This window comes from Myotis myotis, unplaced genomic scaffold (assembly GCF_014108235.1).
Source record: "Myotis myotis isolate mMyoMyo1 unplaced genomic scaffold, mMyoMyo1.p scaffold_m19_p_1, whole genome shotgun sequence".
Taxonomy (NCBI): domain Eukaryota; kingdom Metazoa; phylum Chordata; class Mammalia; order Chiroptera; family Vespertilionidae; genus Myotis; species Myotis myotis.
The window spans coordinates 203,877,359-203,897,169 of record NW_023416313.1 but is presented as its reverse complement, the minus strand read 5'-3'; the positions used below and the strand labels follow the sequence as shown (position 1 = coordinate 203,897,169).

Here is a 19,811-nt window from a genome sequence, read left to right as displayed (position 1 = left end):
TCTAGTGCCCTGCACCAAAGGGTCACCTGGTGTTGTAGGCTCAATTCCCAGTAAGGGGTGTGCAGGAGGTAGCACATTATGTTTCTCACATCAATGTTTCTCTCTCTCCTCTCTAAAATACATAAAAACATATTTTTAAAAATATTGGTCTAGTATCCAGACATTTTGCTGCACTCACCAATTATTGCTTTGGGTTTTCCAGGTGAACAATCACATCACAAATAATGGCAATTTGGTCTCTTCCCTTCAATTTTTAAACCTCATATTTGCTTTAATTTCTTATTGCATTAACTGTAACTTCCAGTGTATTGTTGAAGAGTATTTTGATTCATTTCTGACTGCATTGGTATAGCATTCAAGATAGGTCAAGGTATGCTGCAGTAACAAACAATCCCCAAATCTAGTAGTTTAACACAATAAAAATGCATTTCTCAGGTCCTGGCTTGTTTGGCTCAGTGGATAGAGTGCTGACCTGCAGACTGAAGGGTCCCGGTTCAATTCCAGTCAGGGGCACATGCCTGGGTTGCTGCTTGATCCCTAGCCGGGGGAGAGCGTGCAGGAGGCAGCCAATCGATGATTCTCTCATCAGTGATGTTCCTATCTCTCTCTCCCTCTCCATTCCTCTCTGAAATCAATAAAAACACATTTAAAAAAAAAATGCATTTCTTGCTTACACCCCACGTCCAATACAAGCCATGGAGCAGGGAGGAGTTCCTTAGTGTTGTTTCCCAGAGACTCAGGCGGATGGACGTTCCATGCCTCCATGGACATGTGCTTCTCCGATAACCATGGTGGAAGGGGCAAGTGAATCATGGGCTGGCTCTTAGAGCTTTTACTGTAAAGTAACTCATGTTCTGCCCACTGGCATTTCAAAGCAAGTTCCATGGCCAAGCCTAACTTCCACCGGGGGAGGGAAGTGTGACCCTGCCATATGCCAGAAGGGCCGTGGGAATGGGTCTCATGCCCCCCACGCCTGTGATGTAAGTTACATCCCATACGCTCCAAGTTCCTAGTAGATCACCCTTTATCAAGTTAAGGATTAAGTCCATGAGTTTGTTTGGATTTTGTTCAGTAAAGAGATTGTCTCTATCATGCATGAGTGTTAAATTTTATCAAAAGATTTTACATCCTCTGTTTGATGTGCAGATGTTATTTTTCTCCCTTGATTTCTTGAGGCATTTATACATATTTTTCGCCCAGAACTTTCTCCTCCACCGCCCTCTTCAAACACTTCAAAGCTCATTCATTCATTCATTCATTCATTCATTCATTCATTCAGCAAATACTTACTTAGCAATACTGTGTGCCAGATGCTGTTCTAGGCACTTGGGGGACACCAGCGAACAAAGCCGGCGGAGGTCCTTGAACCCACCCTCTCCCCAATCCTGCCCCCACCCGCTAGCGCTCCGCCCCGCCTACGCTGCGACTTTAGGGGCCGGCAGAAGCCGAGCTGGGCGCTGATTGGTGGTTTATTCTAACAGCCAGAGGCTGAGCTCATCTGCAGCCAATGGCTGCCTGCACCCGGCAAGAAGCCTGCACCCGGCTGGAGGGCGCACAGCCGGGGTCCCGGTGCAGGATCCCCCGCGGACGGGAAGGGGCGGTGGTGGCGCCGTGGCCGCGCGGACCGAGCTCCTGGCTCGGGCAGGTAAGTGTTTGCCCGGCTCCTCACCATCCCTCCTCCCAGGCGAGGATGCCCCCTCTTCTCACTCCCAGCTCACCTTCCTCGGCCTGACCCCAGCGGGGCGGTGCCCCCGCGTGCCTGGAACTCACGGGCTGGACGCGCCGCTTTCTCTGTCCAGGCCTCGTCCTGCGGCTCTGCCCCCCCAGCTCTGCCCGCAGGACCGGCCTCAGGCCTCAACACAGGCCTCAGAGCTGCATGTCCTGTCCCGGGTCGGGTGGTTGGGCGAGTCCCTCCCTCCACCTCCTGGCCTCAGGCTGGCCAGGGTGCAGCTCCCCGCTGGCCCCGGGGTGTGGGTTTCCCTTCCCGCCCCACTCCCCATCCTGTTCTCTCCTCCCTTTCTCTACAGAGGCGGGCGTGCCTGGGATTGGGAGTTCAGGCCCGGCTCCTTCCCACTGGGGCCTGAGAGCAGGGGCGCCCTGCAGAGAGGGCAGGGGCAGCTCTGCTGGCCTCTCTCCGAGCCCTTTCCTTGGCCGCAGCCACTTCTCTGTCCCTTTGGCCACGTGTGTCCCACACGCTCAGAAAGGAGCTGCTGCCCCGTCTCTGGCCACGTGGGCTCCTGGCTTCAGAGACGGAGCCAGGAGAACAGAGCCATCCCCTCCCCAGGGCTGGGTAGGCCCTGCCCTCCTTCCTCCAACTCCATCCATCTGCCACTGGGTCATTGCACTTGCCCACAGGCTTGAAGGCCTGGCTCTGTGCCCAGCTCTCTGCTGGGCGGTGTGGGAGGCCCTCGCCCCTGACCACTCTGACCTCGGCACTAAGGGAAACAAAGCAGGGGCCGGCCATTCTGTCTGGAGCTGAATGGGGAGGAAAAGTGAGATTCCCGTGGGAGGAGCGGGAAGGGGAGAACAGGCAGGATGGAGGGAACAGTGTGAGGAACGGCCCTGCCTCGGCCTCAGAGTGCGGCCTCCGTTACGTTTACTGTGTGACAGACATGGGTTCGCTCTGTGCCACGTGAAGGCAGCTCTGGGTCACAGATACCTTCAGCTCTCGCCAGTGCTCAGCACCTCGTAAGTGCTCAAGAAATGCTTGTTGAACTGAATTTGAATTGAAGGGAGGAGCCCCAAGCGTGTTCTTATTCTGTTACCTCTGCTTAGGAAAGACCTGGCTCCTTTAAGGACTTTACCCACATTAGCTCTGACCCTGCAGCCCGCCCCCCTCCACCCAGGTGTTAGTCTCTGAATATTCAGGGGAGGAAACCCGGGCGCAAACGGGGTGTTGTTCCCAGCGGGGTCCTCCCTCATGCACCTGCTCACTCCCAGGTCGCACCTGCAGGGCAGCAGCCATGAGCCTGGTGGCCTGTGAGTGCCCCCCTGGCCCCGGGCAGGAGCCTGAGCCCTGCTCGCGAGCACCATCCCAGGCCCGCATGTACCTGGAGCAGATTCGCAACCGGGTGGCTCCGGGGCCACCTGACGTGACCAAGCGCGACTACCTGGTGGATGCAGCCACGCAGATCCGGCTGGCCCTGGAGCGCGATGTCAGCGAGGACTACGAGGCAGCCTTCAACCACTACCAGAACAGCGTGGACGTCCTGCTGCGAGGCGTGCACGGTGAGGGCTGGGCGGGGCCGCGCGGGGACAGGGGCTGGTGAGGGAGGGCCGAGGTGGAGCTCGTCCCTCATCTGTCCATCCGTGCCGGGCGAACAGGGCCCGCGGGCCTCTCCGACAGACACTGATAATAGCGAGTGTTTATCCAGCAGTTCCTGCATGCCAGGCGCCGGCCCAAGGGCTTTGCCTGTGTTAACTCACCTGAACCTCACGGTAACAGAAGATACTAAGTATGTCGTTGCATGGAGCTCCGAGTGCATAGGAACTATTTTATTCCTATTTCCCGAGTGAGGAAACGGAGGCACAGGGCAGCGGCATAGCTCGTGTGTCATGGGGGTAGGCTGATGAGTTGACGATGGACAATTACAGTCTCGTGTGAAGGGCAATGAGGAGGAAGTGAAGGGAGGGAAACTGAGTCCAGGCGCGGCCGGCCTAGGGGATGTTTCTAGAAGTCCAAACTCTAGTCGGAGCACTGAAGAATGGCAGGTGCACTGTCCAGCTGAAAGGTCGGGCAGAGCTCCTGAGAGAGAACAGCAAAGTGGGAGGGGAGGGGAGGGGAGGGCAGGGGAGGGGGAGGGGAGGGGAGGGGAGGAGGGAGGAGAAGGGCCTGTTCAGGGCAAAGTAAGGCATTTCCAAGCTGGGGGAGAGGCTGCCCCTGAGGCCAGTGTGGGACCCGGGGGCCTTGGTGGCCAGGCTCGGGTAGAGTCAGGCCCTGATTCGTGCTTCCTACCCTCCTGCTGGCCAGACCCCTCAGTGCCTGGGCTGCAGGCCTGTCCAGCAAATTACTTTGTCTTCCAATCCTGATCCCTCTCTGGCCTTTTTTACACTGGGCACCAGAGAGGAAGGAAGCCATGTTCTCTGGGAGCTTCTGTCTCCTGTGAAAATGGACATGGAAATCCCACTCGGTCCCTGCCCAGGGTGTGACGGCGGCCAGCGAGGTGGTGGGTGCCAGCTGCAAAGTGCTGTAAGCAGAGGGTGACCGCAGCTCCCAACCCCTCCTGCCATCTTCCTTCCTCCTCCCCCGCCAGTCTCCCTCCCAGAGGAGGAGCTCAGGAACAGATGTGGGGCAGGGTCCGCTGACCAGCCTCAGAGTTAGGCACCCTGTCCTATGGAGGGCAGAGGGCAGGCCATGGGAGTTAGAACCACAGCCCTCCAGGGCCAGGGAGGGGAGCAGGGCGGGTCCTGGTAACCCCCTCCCCCCCACAGTGGACCCCAACAAGGAGCGATGCGAGGCTGTAAAGCTGAAAATCACCAAGTACCTGCGGCGGGCAGAGGAGATCTTCAACTGCCACCTGCAGAGGACCCTGGGCAGCGGAGCCAGCCCTGGCACGGTGAGGAGCCGCCCCCCACCCGTGGGCCAGCGGGCTGCAGGGCTGGGCGGCCAGTGGTGTGCCAGGGCTGCCCCTCCTCCCCCCCCTCCTTTGGCTTCCTCTCTCTCCCACACCCTCTGCAGTTCATTCATTTTCCATCACTGAGTGAATCATCCCCAGTCCAGTCTCGCGCCCTCACAGAGCACACACACATCTCCCCACCCTCGCCCACGGCCCATACACATGCCCGCATGTGCACGCACTTCAAGGCTCCCAGGGCTGTTTGTGTTTGAATGGGCCTCAGTATGTGGAGCAGACACGAATACCGCCGTGTGCACATACACATACATGCGTACATAGGTGTGCACGGCTGCTCTCCCCATATGGCTTTTCCTAACCCAGTGCACACGCAGAGGGTTTGAAAATGCACGCACACCTCTCATGCCCACAGGTGTGCACAGACATGCACACGCACCCCTCCTGGGCCCACTTTTCCCCAGATCACGTGCCTGGGCCACATGCCTTGGTCTTCGAGGCGTGTTCCCTGGGATCCACACGTTCCCAGGTTATTTCCCCACCCCCAGGAGCATCTGCCTCCTGGAGATAGGGAGGCTTCTGAAGCCTTAAGGACTCCCTGAGCCTTGGAGAAGGGCTGCGGGGAGGTGTGGGGGGGGGGGGGGGGGGCGCTGGGTGAAGAGGGCAGTGTGGGCCCCCCCGCCCAAGTCAGGACCAGCTTCTCTGCTAGCCTGTCCCTGTGAGGTGAGGCTGGACCGTACCCCATTCTTGCCCACTCCCTGTGCTCCCCCAGCAGCTGGAGGCCCTGCCCACTGCCTGGCTGAGGAGGGCTGGGGCCTGAGCCTGTCTCCCCTCGCAGGGTTTCAGCAGCCTGAGGCTCCGGCCCATCCGCACACTGAGCTCTGCCCTGGAGCAGCTGAGGGGCTGCAGGGTGGTTGGGGTCATCGAGAAGGTGAGTAAGCAGGGCCCTTGGTGTGGGAGGAGGTGGTGTGTGCGATTGGGGTGACAGGTGGGCAGAGAGAGCAGCCACGCCCAGTCCTTCAGAGGAGACTGGAGAGGGGGCAGCGGCCCCCCATCCCTCCCTGCCCCAGCACACACCAGTCAGGTCCTAGGAAGGAAGCTGGGAACCCAAGAGGCAGGCAGCGCCTTTCCACAGCCCTCCAGCTCACACGCAGAAAACTGCTCCCTCCGGGAGTCAAGACAGAAGCCTCAGGAGAAGATGTGCCCAGGGCATCCTGCCACCCACTCTGGCTCACTCCCACTTCCCACCGGCCCCCACCCTGCATTCCCTCTGCACCCAGGGCTGCAGCCGAGCCTCCCACCAAGCACAGCCAAGAAGGTCCCGTGGCGGGAAGGTGCTTATCTCCAGAAACCTGCCCTCCGAGTGTCCCAATCATCCAGGGCCTGGCAGCTCTGCCCTTTCTCTCCGGGCCCCACCCTCCTCCTCACCCCATCTGGGACCCTTCCCCTTAACGCTAGGCAGACAGGAAGATAGGAGCTGACATCCCAACCCGCACCTGGGACGCTCAGAGTGAAGTCAGAAGGACAGTTGGGTCAAATGAGATTGGAGCTGTCGGCGTAAGAAACGTCCAAACCTGTACGAATTTTTTGAGTTTATTTGAGCCCAACTGATGACAATTGTGGGGAAGCAAAATCTCAATGAATTGAGAAAATGTTCCAGAAAAAATGTCAGTTTTACCACTTATTTTATACATTAAAATTAAAGGGGAGACCAAGGGGGGCGGTTACTTAAAATTCATTGGCGGTAGATGAGGGAGGCGGGAGAGCAACTCGGGGAAATCTCTGGGGTTGGGTAGGAAGTAAAACGGGTAGAGCCATACTTCTTTTACCTGGGAGGGCACCGGGCGGGTACTGAGTAACATTTACAGCACATGGAGAGGGGATTCCGGGGACATACCATGAGGGGTTCTGTGGTCTCCTGATCGGTGGGAGGTTGTTCCCTGGGGTGGGGGGTGGGGGGTGTCTGCAAAGGAGATAACGCTGACATTTCAAAGGTATGTTATCTTAGATGCAAAATGACAGGCTCACCTAAGGTACAGATTGAGGTTTGTCAAGGAAGCTATAGGCCTAGGACGTGACGACCCCCTACGACTCTCCTGTGGTTAGGAAGCTTTATGCTCAGACCACCCTGTGTGGTTACTTCCGGTCCCTGAGCTTATAAGGCCCGTCAGGCAGGCCTCCCCTGAGCTTGTCAGGTTTCGTCTGTGGCCCCCTTTTCACCCACAGAGCCAGTGTTGGATTGCCCTCTGCCCCCACCAAGGGCTGCCTGAGGAGTCACGGAAGAAGTTCTTCTCATTCTGGCTGTTTGTCAGAATCGCCTGGGGAGCTCCCCCAAAATACAGACGCCGGGGCCCCACCGCAGGCCCTTTGAGTCAGAATCTCTGGGGTCGAGCCGGGTATCTGCAATTCCAACACTCATGGGGGATTCGATGGGTCGGGAGCCACAGAGCGGAGGAGGCCAGTGTGTGCTTCCGCACACGCCCGAGGATGGAGTCTGTGTGGGCAGCACACAGGCGGCCAAGGGCAGGTCCTTCACCTCTCAGCGCTGGCCGGTCAGTGGGTGAGGCCCCTCCCCCCACGGGGTGATGTGGGAACTAAAATGAGCTCATTTAGGGGAAAGGCCTGGCACATGCTAAAACACGTGATGCACGTTTGATGGCTCTAGATGTGGGTGACCAACGCCAGTCCGGAGGCATGTGGCTTCCCGTCCCCCAGCCTTGCTCCAGCTGCTACTCCCAGGTCCCTGGAATGGACCCCAGTATGTCAGCAAGGCCCAGCCAGGCTCCATCTGTGCAGTCCTGCCCTCCCGCCAAATAGTCCATGTGGCTTGCACAGGCTGGGAGGTGACTGCCACCCCGTTGCCCCACATGGGATCCCACTGAGCCAGGGGTGCTGGGGAGAGTGGAGTTCCGGGTGAAAGAAGTTTGGCAAATAGTGAGTTCACGTTACACTACTTTGTTTTTTATTATTTATTTATTTATTTATTTTTTAAAGACCTGAGAAAAGTAGTGTTAGCTTTTAGCGTCTGCATCTTTTTTTTTTTTTTTTTTTATGATTTTTTACAGAGAGGAAGGGAGAGGGATAGAGATTTAGAAACATCGATGAGAGAGAAACATCCATCAGCTGCCTCCTGCACACTTCCTACTGGGGATGTGCCCGCAACCAAGGTGCATGCCCCTGACCGGAATCGAACCCGGGACCCTTCATTCCGCAGGCCGACGCTCTATCCACTGAGCCAAACCGGCTAGGGCTGTTTTTTAAATTACAGGAGTTGTAGGATGCAAATGGGCACCTTGAGTTGCCAAGAGCGAGGTCTGTGACAGGATCCCCCTCATTTGCTTAAGCCCTGGTCACCCCTGGGCAAAGCGTTTTCGGAACCCAGTGTTCTGAGTCCTGCATGTGGACAGCAGCCTTCCTGTCCTGAGATCGCCCTGCCTTCCTTTTCACCCTTTCTTGGGCATTCACCTCACCTGCTCCACCTCCCTCCAGAGATCCTGCTTCCTGTTCCTGCGCCGTTCCCAAGCCAGGAGCACCAATTTCCCCAAATTAGGAGAGGTGTTCGGCAGCCTCGGGCCAGGTCTGATGTGCCTCACAGTGTCCCATTCCACAGCTCTGCCCGGGCAGATCCGGACAGGAGAGCAGCGCTGGGCCCCAGCACAGAGCCCGGGAGGGCAAAGGGCTGGCTGGGGAAGCCGGCGCATCCCCTGAGGTGCCCGGTTGTCGGGAGGGGGTCTCTAGGGCTGAAGAGGTACTGGCAGGCATAGAGGATGGCAGGGAACAGAGGTGGGTTGGTCAAGGACTAGGTAGGCAGTCGGCCAGAATACCCAGGCGTCTGCCCTCGGGGAGCCTGGAGGCCTGCTAGCCGCGTCCAGGATCCAGGCTCTGAGTCAAGGATGGGGAAGAAAAAGGTCGTTCGAGTCACTTCTTGTTTTTCTGGCTCAAACACCGGGGTGTTTTTTAAAAAATGTATTAGTTACCAACATTTAAAAGTTGGCAGGTTTCATATAAACATCCAGATATCCTGCTTCTCCTCAAAATCCAGAGATCTGGAAAGGCTGGCTCGGGGTCCCTGAAGCAGCAGGGAGTGGAGGAAGGGCTGCCCGCTTGAGGGGACACCGGCCTCTGCTTTGCTCCCGTCCCTGCCCCGCTCACTGGGCTCACATGCCCAGCCCCCGTGGACCTTGGATTTTGCAAACCTGTTTGCAGCTTTTGGGCTTGTTAGCTCCATGAGAGATTCCTTCTGGGATTTTGATACGTTGGGCATTTTTACAGAAAGTGCTCATGTGTTTCACCAAAGAAGCTGCAGCAGCTGCACCAGCCACATTTCAAGGGCTTGGTAGCCACACGTGGCTAATGGCTCCCACACGGGACGGTGCCGTGGGGTTTTCCTTCACGGCCACAAGCTCCTCTGGGTAGAGCTGACTGTTAGTAACTGTCTTACAGAGCGTGAAACTGAGGCCACAGAGGCCACGTGACTAGCAGGTGCTGTGTCTCCTGTAGCAAGAAGCAAAAGAGGAAGGTGGTGTGTTTGTTTGCTGGGTTTAATGGGAAGATGCCCTGTCTGCTACCCTTTTGAGATAACACGAAAGAGGAAGACATTTAAAACAGAAACAAACAATTCCCCACCACCCTACCTCACTCCAAGATAATTACTGCTAATGTTCTGGTCGAACTCTTTCCAGATCGGTAGGTATAAAATACATATAGAGTTTAACCCACTGTTTCAATGTCCTGATTGCGTTTTATTTCTCACTGCCCCAACCTTCCCCGCTGGTTTCTGGGCTCTGTGAATGATAGGGCCATGTCCCGGACGAGGTAGTAGGAAGCCCCACTTGGCAAGGGACAGTGGGGAATTATCTGGGTGTCAGTGCTTGTGGGAAACTCTGTTCTCCTAAATGACCCCAGATTTCTTTTTCAAACATTGTACAGACTTGGCAAAGGAGCTGGGGCCAGGCTGGGTTCCGTCTCTGGCTCTTGGAGGAGGAACCCCCTCACTCCTGCTGCACCAAGTCCACCGCCTTCATTTCACTGGTGATGGGGACACTGGGGCCCAGAGGGGAGGGCACATGCCAGAGTGAGCTGGTTGTGCCCCCAAGTGCAGTTATTCTCCAGGGCCCGGGGTCAGCCTGACTGGATCCAAGGCCTGGCTCTACCACTTTTCAGGAGCGGGATCGTGGGCAACATGACCTCTCTGAACCTTAATTTCTTTTTTTGAAAAAATATCTTTTTATTGATTTCAGAGAGGAAGGAAAAGGGAACGATAGAAACATCAGTGATGAGAGAGAATCATTGATCGGCTGCCTCCTGCGCGACCCTATTGGGGATGGAGCCCACAACCCAGGCATGTGCCCTGATTGGGAATCGAACCATGACCTCCTGGTTCATAAGTCAATGCTCAGTCACTGAGCAACACAGGCCTGGCTGAACCTCAATTTCTTCATCAATAAAATGGATCACCAATAACACTCACCAAGTAGGGCTGTGAAACTAAATCATATAAAGCATTTAGCACAGAGTATGTGCTCCCTACCCAGTGGGGTTTCTTAATAATAATAATAAAAATCTACACTAATAAAAGAGAAACATGGTAATTGGCATATGACCGCTACCCTTTTCATTGGCTAATCAGGGTGATATATGCAAATTAACTGCCAACTAAGATGGCGGTTAACCGCCAACAAAGATGGTGGTTAATTTGCATATGTAGGCACAATGCAGGGAGGCGAAAGGGAAAGCAGGAAGAAGCCCCCTGCCACTGACAGTGATCGGAAACCCAGGGGGGAGCTAAGAGCCGGGGGGCAGGGCAAAGGCGGCCCCCAGCCATGATCGGAGAACCGGGCGCCTTTGCCGCCCTGGCCAGTGATAGCAGGAAGTAGGGGTGGAGCCAGTGATGGGAGCTGGCAGTCCCGGGAGCTAGGGGTCCCTTGCCTGGCCTAAAGCGGAGCCCGGGATTGCGGGGCCGCTGCAGGGGCGGAGCCTGCAACCGCGGGGAGCTGGGGGTGCCCTGCCCAGGCCTAACGCCTCAGACAGAGGCCTCAGGCCTGGGCAAGGGGCCGATCCGGTGATCGGGCGATCGGAGGGTGATGAGGGTCAACTCCTCTGGCCAAGGCATCAGGCCTGGGCGGGGGGCGGAGCCAGCAATCGGAGGGGGTTGGGGGTCCCCTGCCCAGGCCTGATGCCTGGGCCGGAGGCATCAGACCTGGGTGGGGGGCGGAGCCAGGGGTTGGGTGGATATGATGGTCCCCTTGCCCAGGCCTGAAGCCTGGGTCAGAGGCGTCAGGCTTGGGTGGGGGAGTGGAGCAAGCGATCAGCGAGATGGGGGTCCCCTGCCCAGGCATGATTCCTGGGCCAGAGGCATCAGGCCTGGGCGGGGGTCAGAGCCAGTGATCGGGGGGAGATGGGGGTCCCCTGTCCAAGCCTGACACCTCTGGTGGAGGCGTCAGGCCTGGGCAAGGGGCCAATCAGGCGATGGGAGGGTGATGGGGGTTGACGCCTCTGGCCGAGGCATCAGGCCTAGGCAAGGGCGGAGCCGGTGATGGGGGGGAGAGGGGGGTCCCCTGCCCAGGCCTGAATCCTGGGCCAGAGGCATCAGGCCTGGGCTGGGGGCAGAACCAGGGAAATAAGGGTCCCCTGCCCAGGCCTGCGATTGGAGGGTGATGGGGGTCAACGCCTGAGGGCTCCCAGTATGTAAGAGGGGGCAGGCTGGGCTGAGGGACACTCCCCCCCCCCCACCCAGTGCACGAATTTCGTGCACCGGCCCCTAGTAGTAATAATAATAATAATCACTAAAGATTATTGAGGGCGTGTTTGTGGCAGGCACAGGTTGCTGCTCTGCTTGAGTTGTCTGCTTTATAGAATCCTAATGACCTCCAGATGGGGTACTGCTATGACCCCAACTTGCAGTTAAGAAAACAAGGTTCAGAGAGGTGATGTGTCTTAGCAAGTGTGACAACTGGCATGCTCACGGCCTTTACATCCAAGATGGCATCAACCAAACCGGTGATGAAGGAAGGGGGCATTTGCAATCACTCTTTGGTAGATGAGGAAACCAATTCACTTGTCCAAGATCTAAGCCCAGTTCCAACCTGAGGCTGCAGGATTCACTGCCCAGTGGTCTGGCCTAAGGGCCGGGCTCCATCCACCACCACGGGGAGTGTCTGCAAGGAGTCACAACCTCACCCAGTGGTCTTGCCCCTGCAGGCCCCTAATCTGGGCCATTTTCTGCCCCCGACATGCCCGGCATGCCCTCTCCCGTGCCTGGGGTCCACCCTGCCCACCACGAGAAGAGGCAAGTTCCCACCTTGATACAAGGCCCTGCCTCTGAACAAAACCAACGGGCGAAGGAGTGGGCTGCTCTCCGAAGACAGCCTCCAGAGAGAATTACTTAAAAGAAGGGTGGGCGTCAGGGGGAGAGGCCTGAGAGAGCACTCCCAGCCCAGGCACGTGGGCACGGCTTGGCCCATTGGTGGCCTGGGCCACACTCTCGGAGCCTCAGCCTTTCACCTGTAAAATGAAAGATCAATCACGTAACTGGTTCTGAGGTCGTTTCCATCCATGACACCTTCGGACCCTGCAGGCTGGGCCACTCCCCATGGATGTGTGCTCTGGAAACAGCTGGACAGTGGGGTTCCTGTCCTCCTGGGGCTCACAGTGCAGTGGGGAGACAGGAAATTAGACACCGTGTGATAAGGTTCCCCTACGGGTGAGCTTGGAGAGCACCTGAGGGCTAGGAAGGCTTCCTGGAGGCGGCGGCACATGAGCTAAGACCTGCGGGTCTAAGGAGGGTGGATGAGCAGGACAGGATTGATGTCCGTTTTGGGGCCTGCCTTCTCTGCCCTGCCTCTGGAGTGAGTCCGCCTCAGTGGAGGAACCTGGGGGCTGGGATTAGGGCCGTGGAGCCCCGGGAACTAGCATGTGCCTTGACCAATGCCTCCTGACCTTGGCAGGTGCAGCTGGTCCAGGACCCAGCGACTGGAGGGACCTTCGTGGTGAAGGCAGGTGCCACCGAGCCCCCTCCATTCTGCATTCCCCGTGGGACTTTCTCAGAGCTCTTAGACCCCGCTACCCTCTAGGGAACCCCCTACCCAGAACCTCTATATGAAGTCCATGCTCCCTCCAAATCCGAAAGCCACTTGTCCTGCCCTGAGTGTGCCCCAGCCCTCCAGGCACACACACTTCACTGCCTCCTCCTGGCCCAGGAGGTGGGGGACCTGGATGGCATAGGGAAGACAGGGGTGAGGGCCAGGGCAGGAAGTGGGGGAGGCAGTTGCTCCTCAGGTTGGCTCCCCTCCCTCATCCGGTGGCCACTGAAGCTGGGGCTCTGACGTCCCCTAGCAGAGCAGCCTCTGGCCTGCCCCCTCCCCAGAGCCTGTCCAGGTGTCACACGGCGAGCCGGGAGCGGCTGACCATCATCCCGCACGGGGTCCCCTACATGACCAAGCTGCTGCGGTACTTTGTCAGCGAGGACTCCATCTTCCTGCACCTGGAGCACGTGCAAGGTGAGGGGCCTTGGGGAGGTGTCCCCTTTCATGCCCTTAAAATGCCAAAACCGAGGGAGTGGGTAACTCGCACCAGGTGTGCAGCACAGACCAGGGCCCGGCCTTGCTGGAGGGTGACGGCCGGGTCAGGCTGTGTGGGCCCCAGGGGTGCTGAGGGGCAGGGACATCCTGGGGAAGATGTTCACGTAGGGCTGGCGAGAGGACACGTATGCAGGTGTCCCCTTTGTCACCATGTCCTCCAGTCCTGGCTCTTCATTTTTCTAGTCTGCGCCCATCCCTCGAAGTGCCCCGTGGGGTGGTGGTTCTGAAGCTTTAAGGACAGGAGCTGGTCATGTAGCAGATATTTATTGATCTCCTGTTAGGGTGATGAGATTTAAAAAAATATATATATATATATATATATTTATTAATTGATTTCAGAGAGGAAGGGAGAGAGAGATAGAAACATCGATGATGAGAGACAATCATTGGTTGGCTGCCTCCTGCATACCCCCTACTGGGGATCGAGCCCACAACCCGGGCACGAATCAAACCCGGACCCTTCAGTCCACAGGCCGACGTTCTATCCACTGAGCAAAACCGGCTAGGGCAGGTGATGAGATTTTTTTAATGAGGTGCACATTCTAGTTCATAACATAGAGCAGGGGTCCTCAAACTACGGCCTGCGGGCCACATGCAAATACAAATATTGCATTTGTTCCCGTTTTGTTTTTTTACTTCAAAATAAGGTATGTGCAGTGTGCATAGGAATTTGTTCATAGTTTTTTTTAAAACTATAGTCTGGCCCTCCAACGGTCCTAGGGACAGTGAACTGGCCCCCTGTTTAAAAAGTTTGAGGACCCCTGACATAGAGTCATCACAGGTCCATGCCCGGCCTTCTTTTATTTTACTAACTTACATTTCATTGTACTATTGTCCCTAGGAATTTTTAAATGTCTATATGTATAAAATATATTGAACACTGGTAAACCAACACCAAAACCAAGGACATTAACAATAATTCACATTTCCTTAGGGGTTAAGCACCTATTTCGTGCCAGATGGGGAGGCTGGGTCCTCTCTAGGTGAGTGACAGGAAGGAGAGGTCAGGTTCAGGCCCTGGGAGGGAGGAGCAGAGGCGAGGACCGGACCGGAGGGCAGAGGATCCGCAGGGTGGGGCCGGACCCGGTGTCCATGCTCTTCTTCTCCCATCCCCATGCTGGCCGCTCCCTCCGCCTGGCCCAGGAGGCACGCTCTGGTCCCACCTGCTCTCCCAGGCACGCCCCCAGCAGTCTGGCCTCAGGTCTGGCTCCAGCCTGGAGAGGATGAAGGCTCAGCTCAACTCCCGCCTCAGCCTCCGGACCCCAACGCTGCTGCCCCCTGGCCACACCCGCCTGCAGGACAGAGTGCCGCTGGAGTCTCCTTGGACTTGCCGGAGCCTTGCCCCAGCCAGGGAGGTCCCACCCGTCAGACCCCAGAGAGAGGCCGAAGGTGCACCCTCAGCCAGGACCAGCACTTCCTGCTCCTCGGACCCCCCGAAGGCTCCCGGTGGCCGTCTGCACCTCCAGTCCCGGAGAGAACCTGGCCAGACCTCAGACACTGGGACCCCTTGGGGGCTCTCTTGGGTTCGCGAGGGGGCAGGCCGGGTGCTGGGGGGCTGTGGCCGCAGCAGAGGTCAGAGCTGCCCCTCAGTGGACAAGGCCAGCCGGGGGTCTGGCGGGGGCGCCTGGAGCATGAGGGAAGAGCAGGTCAAGCAGTGGGCGGCTGAGACGCTGGTGGCCCTGGAGGCGCTGCATGAGCAGGGCGTGCTGTGCCGGGACCTCAATCCCCGGAACCTGCTCCTGGACCAAGCAGGTAGGTGCCCAGGCCTGGGGGAGGGGAGTACGGGGGGGGGGGGGGGGGCGCGGGCAAAGCCTCAAGACGGAGGAGAGTGCCACGAATTCGAGGGAATGGCGGAGGTTATCTGCTTCCCCAGCCTTTTTTTGTTGTTGTTAATATATTTGTCTTGATTTCAGAGAGGGGGGGAGAGAGAGAGAGAGAGAGAAACATCAATGATGAGAGGGAATCATTGATTGGCTGCCTCCTGTAGGCCCCATACAGGGGATCGAGCCCACAATCCAGGCATGTGCCCTGACCGGGAATTAAACAGTGACCTCCTGGTTCAAAGGTGGACGCTCAACCACTGAGCCACACCAGCCAGCCTCCCACCCCCCTTCTCCCCGCCAAGTCTTTTCACACAAGACTCTGCGAAGTCTCCAAGGATGAGTCTGGAAACAAGCCCCTTCGGGCCCAGGAGTCCAGGGCAGCAGCTCCTATACCCAGCTTCCGGGCCTCAGGGCTGCATGCCCCTAGGGAGGCTGTGCTTAGTGAGGCCAGTGGCTCCTGCCTTGTGTTGGGGGACGTCCTGGAGGCCCCTCCCCCAGGCCCGCTGCTCAGCAATGACTGAAGGTTTTCTTGTCCCCCTTCCATCCCCTGTGCACTGACGGGAAGGTCATGTCCGGCTCACGTACTTTGGCCAGTGGTCAGAGGTGGAGCCCCAGTGCTGCCGGGAGGCTGTGGACAACCTCTACAGTGCCCCAGGCAAGGAGGGGGGGCAGGGCCCTGGACCCCGTGCCTTTGTGTTGGTGAACCTGGGGGGGTGGTGGGTGAGGGGGACAGGGGATGGGCCGGGTCTGGGTGGGATGAATAGAAGGGAGACCCACCTTCTCGGGGAAGGTGAGGACATTTGTGTTCTTGCTCCCGCAGAGGTGGGTGGGATTTCTGAGCTGACGGAAGCCTGTGACTGGTGGAGCTTTGGGTCCCTGCTGTATGAACTGCTGACTGGAACGGTGAGTGGCGGGGCAGGGTGTGGGGCCTTGTGGGGGTCACTGGGGACAGGGTGGCCTGGGCTTGATACAACCAGCCCACGTCGGGCTCAGGCTGCCTGGTGCTCCTCCCCAGCTCACCCCCACAGGCCACGAGAGACGCAGGGAGCCACTGCCACCCAGCCCGTGGGCACACTTGGTACCCCCCTCCCCCATGCTGTAGCTGGTGGGACTGCCAATGTCAGAGGGTGAGAGCTGAGTTGGGTGGTCAGGGTGGGTTTTGGAGGAAGGGTGGGATTGGACAGCTCTTCTTCCCCGTAAGGCGCCTGGCTCACCCCCTCAGCCGCTTCCCCCTGCTCACTTCCCACCCCCGATGGCCTCCTGGGCTGTCACCCCCAGACTTTGGCTGAAGAACAGGAGAGAGGGCCTCCTGGATGCAGGCCAGCCGCTGTCCATCCAGCCTGGGTCAGCCAAGAGCTCCAGGTTTCCCCGGCAAACGCCCTTGCTCAGGATGGCGGCTTCTGCCCTCTGTCCACCCGATGAGCTCAGCTCTGCACCTGGGGCTGGTGAGGTCAGACAGCAAGGGAAAGGCCGAAGCGCCTTTCAGCAGGAAATAGCCAGAGAGGATGCAGTGTGACCTGAAGCCCAGGTCGGACCAGTTCACCGTGGCTGCCTCCTGCTTTTGTCCTGTAGCCCAGGGCCTCTGAGAGGCCTGGCTGCAAACAGCTGCTCTCCCCTCTCAGCCTCCCGCCACCTCTCTAGCCTGAGCTTCTGGCCTTCCTCCTGGTCGCTTCTTGCAGCTCATCCTGACCTCCAGACAGACCTCCTTGCTCTCCACAGCTGCACCCTGCTGGATTAGAGGCCCTGCCTTCCCTCACCACAGCCCTGCCTTGGCGCGGCTGGAGCACGCCGTGGCCTGCTGCCAAATGGGTGGCCCGTAGAGGGTTGTGTTGTTGTTTTTCTGTGTGAAGACAAGTTCCAATACTCATCCTGAAGTGCCGGTCCTGATTGCAGCCCAAGAGCAATGCATCGAGCGAGCTTAGAGCCAGACGGACCTGGGTTCAAACCCTACCCTCAGCATCAGTCCCTTCACCTCTCAGCCTGCTTTTGTCTCTCCAATGCGATACTTGTATGTCCTCTGAGAGGGGCTGTGGGAGTGTGAAGAATGGCTGTCAGGCATCTAGCGCCGCCTGGCATACAGTAGATCCAAAGCAGATCCAATGGTCTGCATTATCATCATCCCATGGAATGTGACCCGGGGAAAAATAAAACCCTGGCTGCCGCTGGGGTGTGCAGACTTTCCAGGGGTTGCCTCCTGAGGCCCCTCCCTGTGTCTTCCCAGGCCCTATCCCAGAGCCACCCCTCAGGAATCCAGCCCCACACCCAGCTCCAGCTGCCTGAATGGCTCAGTCCCCCAGCAGCCTCCCTGCTGACGGAGGTGAGGTCAGCCGGCCCAGCAGAGGCGGCTCCTTGGCTTGAGGGTGGGCGCTGGGAGGGCAGAACCCTGTGTGTGAACAAGCATGCTGCTCCTGGGTGGCTGATGTGGGTGCAGGAGGTTACAAAGTTCTCTATATGTTGGTGGCCAAACACCACCAGTGTGTTCCCCAGGGTAAAACTGGGGGTTCTGTGGGCTGGGCTGGCAGGGAGTGAGCCCCCGGGGCCAGGGCGACAAGTCCCCGGAAGTCCGCCCACACCTCAGCCATGGGGCTGGGAAGGCCTGCCAGGCGCTGAACGGGCCTTTCTCCACAGCTACTGCAGTTCGATGCCAGCAGGCGCCTGGGAGCTGGAGCGGGCGGTGTCAACAGACTCAAGTCCCACCCCTTTTTCAGTACCATCCAGTGGAGCAAGCTGGTGGGGTAAGAGAGGGTGGAGCGGGCGATGGAAGCAGCCGGACTGGTCTGAGTCCCCTCTCTTCTCTTCGCCTGTCATCCTGTCACTCTGAGCTGACCCTCATCCTGTCACTTTAACCAGCGGCCTCTGCAAAGAATGTGGGTCAGCCGCCTTTCCTGCTGGGCTCTGCTCCCTCCTGTGGGCTCAGAAGCCATCATCGCCGCTGTCCCTAGGGGGTCTCCCCGCCAGCTCTTGGAGGAACCCTTTCTGGTCACTGCTGATGGGAAGGGACAGGACAGAGCTCACCCTGCTAGGTGGCTTGGGGCCCTCCATCCACCCATCAGTCAACAGAGACCTGTTGAGCGCACACCCTGAGCCTTGAACACAGACCTACCCCGTTAAAGGGTGCCTTCTGTCACATTCGCTCCGAAGTACTGACCACCTGCTGAGCCAACCTTGAGGTTTTGTGATTCGCTACCTGCCATGTTGTGCCCTACTCGGGACATCTCTGGAGACTTATCTCAGGATACTGGTCCACTGGCTTCGTGGACTCAAATTAGGGCTGCCCTGGCTGATACCTTAGCCGTGTCAATAGTGGCCTCTTCTATCAGACTCCTCCTGCGTGGGGTGGGGAGGCCGGGGACGCAGGGAAGATGTCTGTAGTGAGCATGCAGTGAGGTGGGGAACAGGGTGATCCACTCCCCCTCCTGACCATGCCCCTGTCTTGCAATTTCAGACTCTGAAGAGCAAAAGGAAGAGGGGCATGGGGGAGGAAACAGGGATTAGGAGGAGAGGAGAGGGCACCTTTGCCAATTAGAGCAATTTTAGAAGCAGAATAAGACCTCCCCTCCCTAGCTAGCCCACTGGGGTGGAAAGGGGAGCCTGCCCCATAGGTCTGAGAGACCTCAGTTCAGCCTCCAGGCGGAAGCTGCTAAGACAAGCTGGACCCACTAGGATTCCCTTCTCAGGCATTGGTCCTGTTTACCAATTTGCATTTTAGTCTTGAGGGTCCACTCAATTCATTGCCTACTGTGACTTCATCCCCTTTTGAAATGAATAACACAGAGAATGATTGCCCAGGCTTCTAGCCAGAAGCAAGATGTTTGGTCTCTGAAACTGGGATAAGTAGTTACCCCAAATACAATCCCGTCCTCGGGTTTGGGGGCTTTTTCCTCTCAGGGCTCACCCTGTCACTGGGGTGTGGCAACTAAAACTTTCACCAGACCTCTGCCCCCAACCCCTTGCCTTGTGTCTGCTATACCACCAGGTGGCGGCCTTGACACTCATCTCCATTCTGATTGTGAAGGGGGGGGAACTGGGTTGTGAGGGAGGCTGGAGTGACTTGGGCAGAGGACATAGGGAAGCACAGCCTGGTATGGTCCTGGTTTCTCTGGGGCGTGTCCATACCATCTTGGCCCCAATAAAAGCCTGATGTTGCCTGTGGTGTTCTTGCCTCATTAATGCAACGAGAGCCACCCTGTCGGGACAGGAAGACTGGAAGGCTCCCCCAATGAAGCTCCATGACAGTCAACAGTGAACTTGGAGTCCACTAGGAAGTAGGAAGCAGGGCTGGTTGTAGACCCACCCGCATGCCAGCCTGTGCTCTGCAGAGCAGCACTGAGCCCAAGGGGAAGTGCTGGCATAGAGGGGCACTGGGCTCCATGGGAAATAAAAGACAAGCCTTAGAAGAGGGTCATGATGCCTGGGGGGGGAATAGTTTAATCTTCAGTGACCCCTTGAGACAGGCAGTGGCTCCTACTCGGGTTAATGACGCCCTAGCTGGTTTGGTGCAGTGGATAGAGTGTCGGCCTGCAGACTGAAGGTTCCTGGGTTCAATTTGTCAAGGGCACATGCCTGGGTTGCAGGCTTGATCCCCAGTAGGGGGTGTGCAGGAGGCAGCCCAGCAATGATTCTCATCGTCACTGATGTTTCTCTCTCCTTTCCTCTCTGACACACACACACACACACACGAGGTTAATGACAAGGTCTGATGGGAGCCTAGTGGAGCTTGTTCAGTCTTCCTTTGCTACACTCCCTAAGTCAGGCCAAACCACCTCCAACCACTGCTGCAAGTCCAGTTTGCTTCTGGAACCCCTGGGCCCCATCTGTGCAATAAACAATGCACATGT

The 19,811-nt window shown here is 57.6% G+C and overlaps 1 protein-coding gene across 1 annotated transcript; it reads left to right on the top strand.

The window, feature by feature from the left end:
- Positions 1–1,552: 1,552 nt before the first annotated feature.
- Positions 1,553–19,121, top strand: RPS6KL1 (ribosomal protein S6 kinase like 1). The gene is made up of 11 exons (XM_036313178.1): positions 1,553–1,645; positions 2,941–3,228; positions 4,432–4,556; positions 5,410–5,502; positions 12,518–12,565; positions 12,937–13,069; positions 14,294–14,902; positions 15,539–15,628; positions 15,794–15,876; positions 17,195–17,290; positions 17,602–19,121. The coding sequence occupies exons 2-11, from the start codon at positions 2,964–2,966 to the stop codon at positions 17,710–17,712; spliced, it is 1,653 nt and encodes a 550-aa protein (XP_036169071.1). The 5' UTR covers positions 1,553–1,645; positions 2,941–2,963; the 3' UTR covers positions 17,713–19,121.
- The last annotated feature ends 690 nt before the right edge of the window (positions 19,122–19,811 follow it).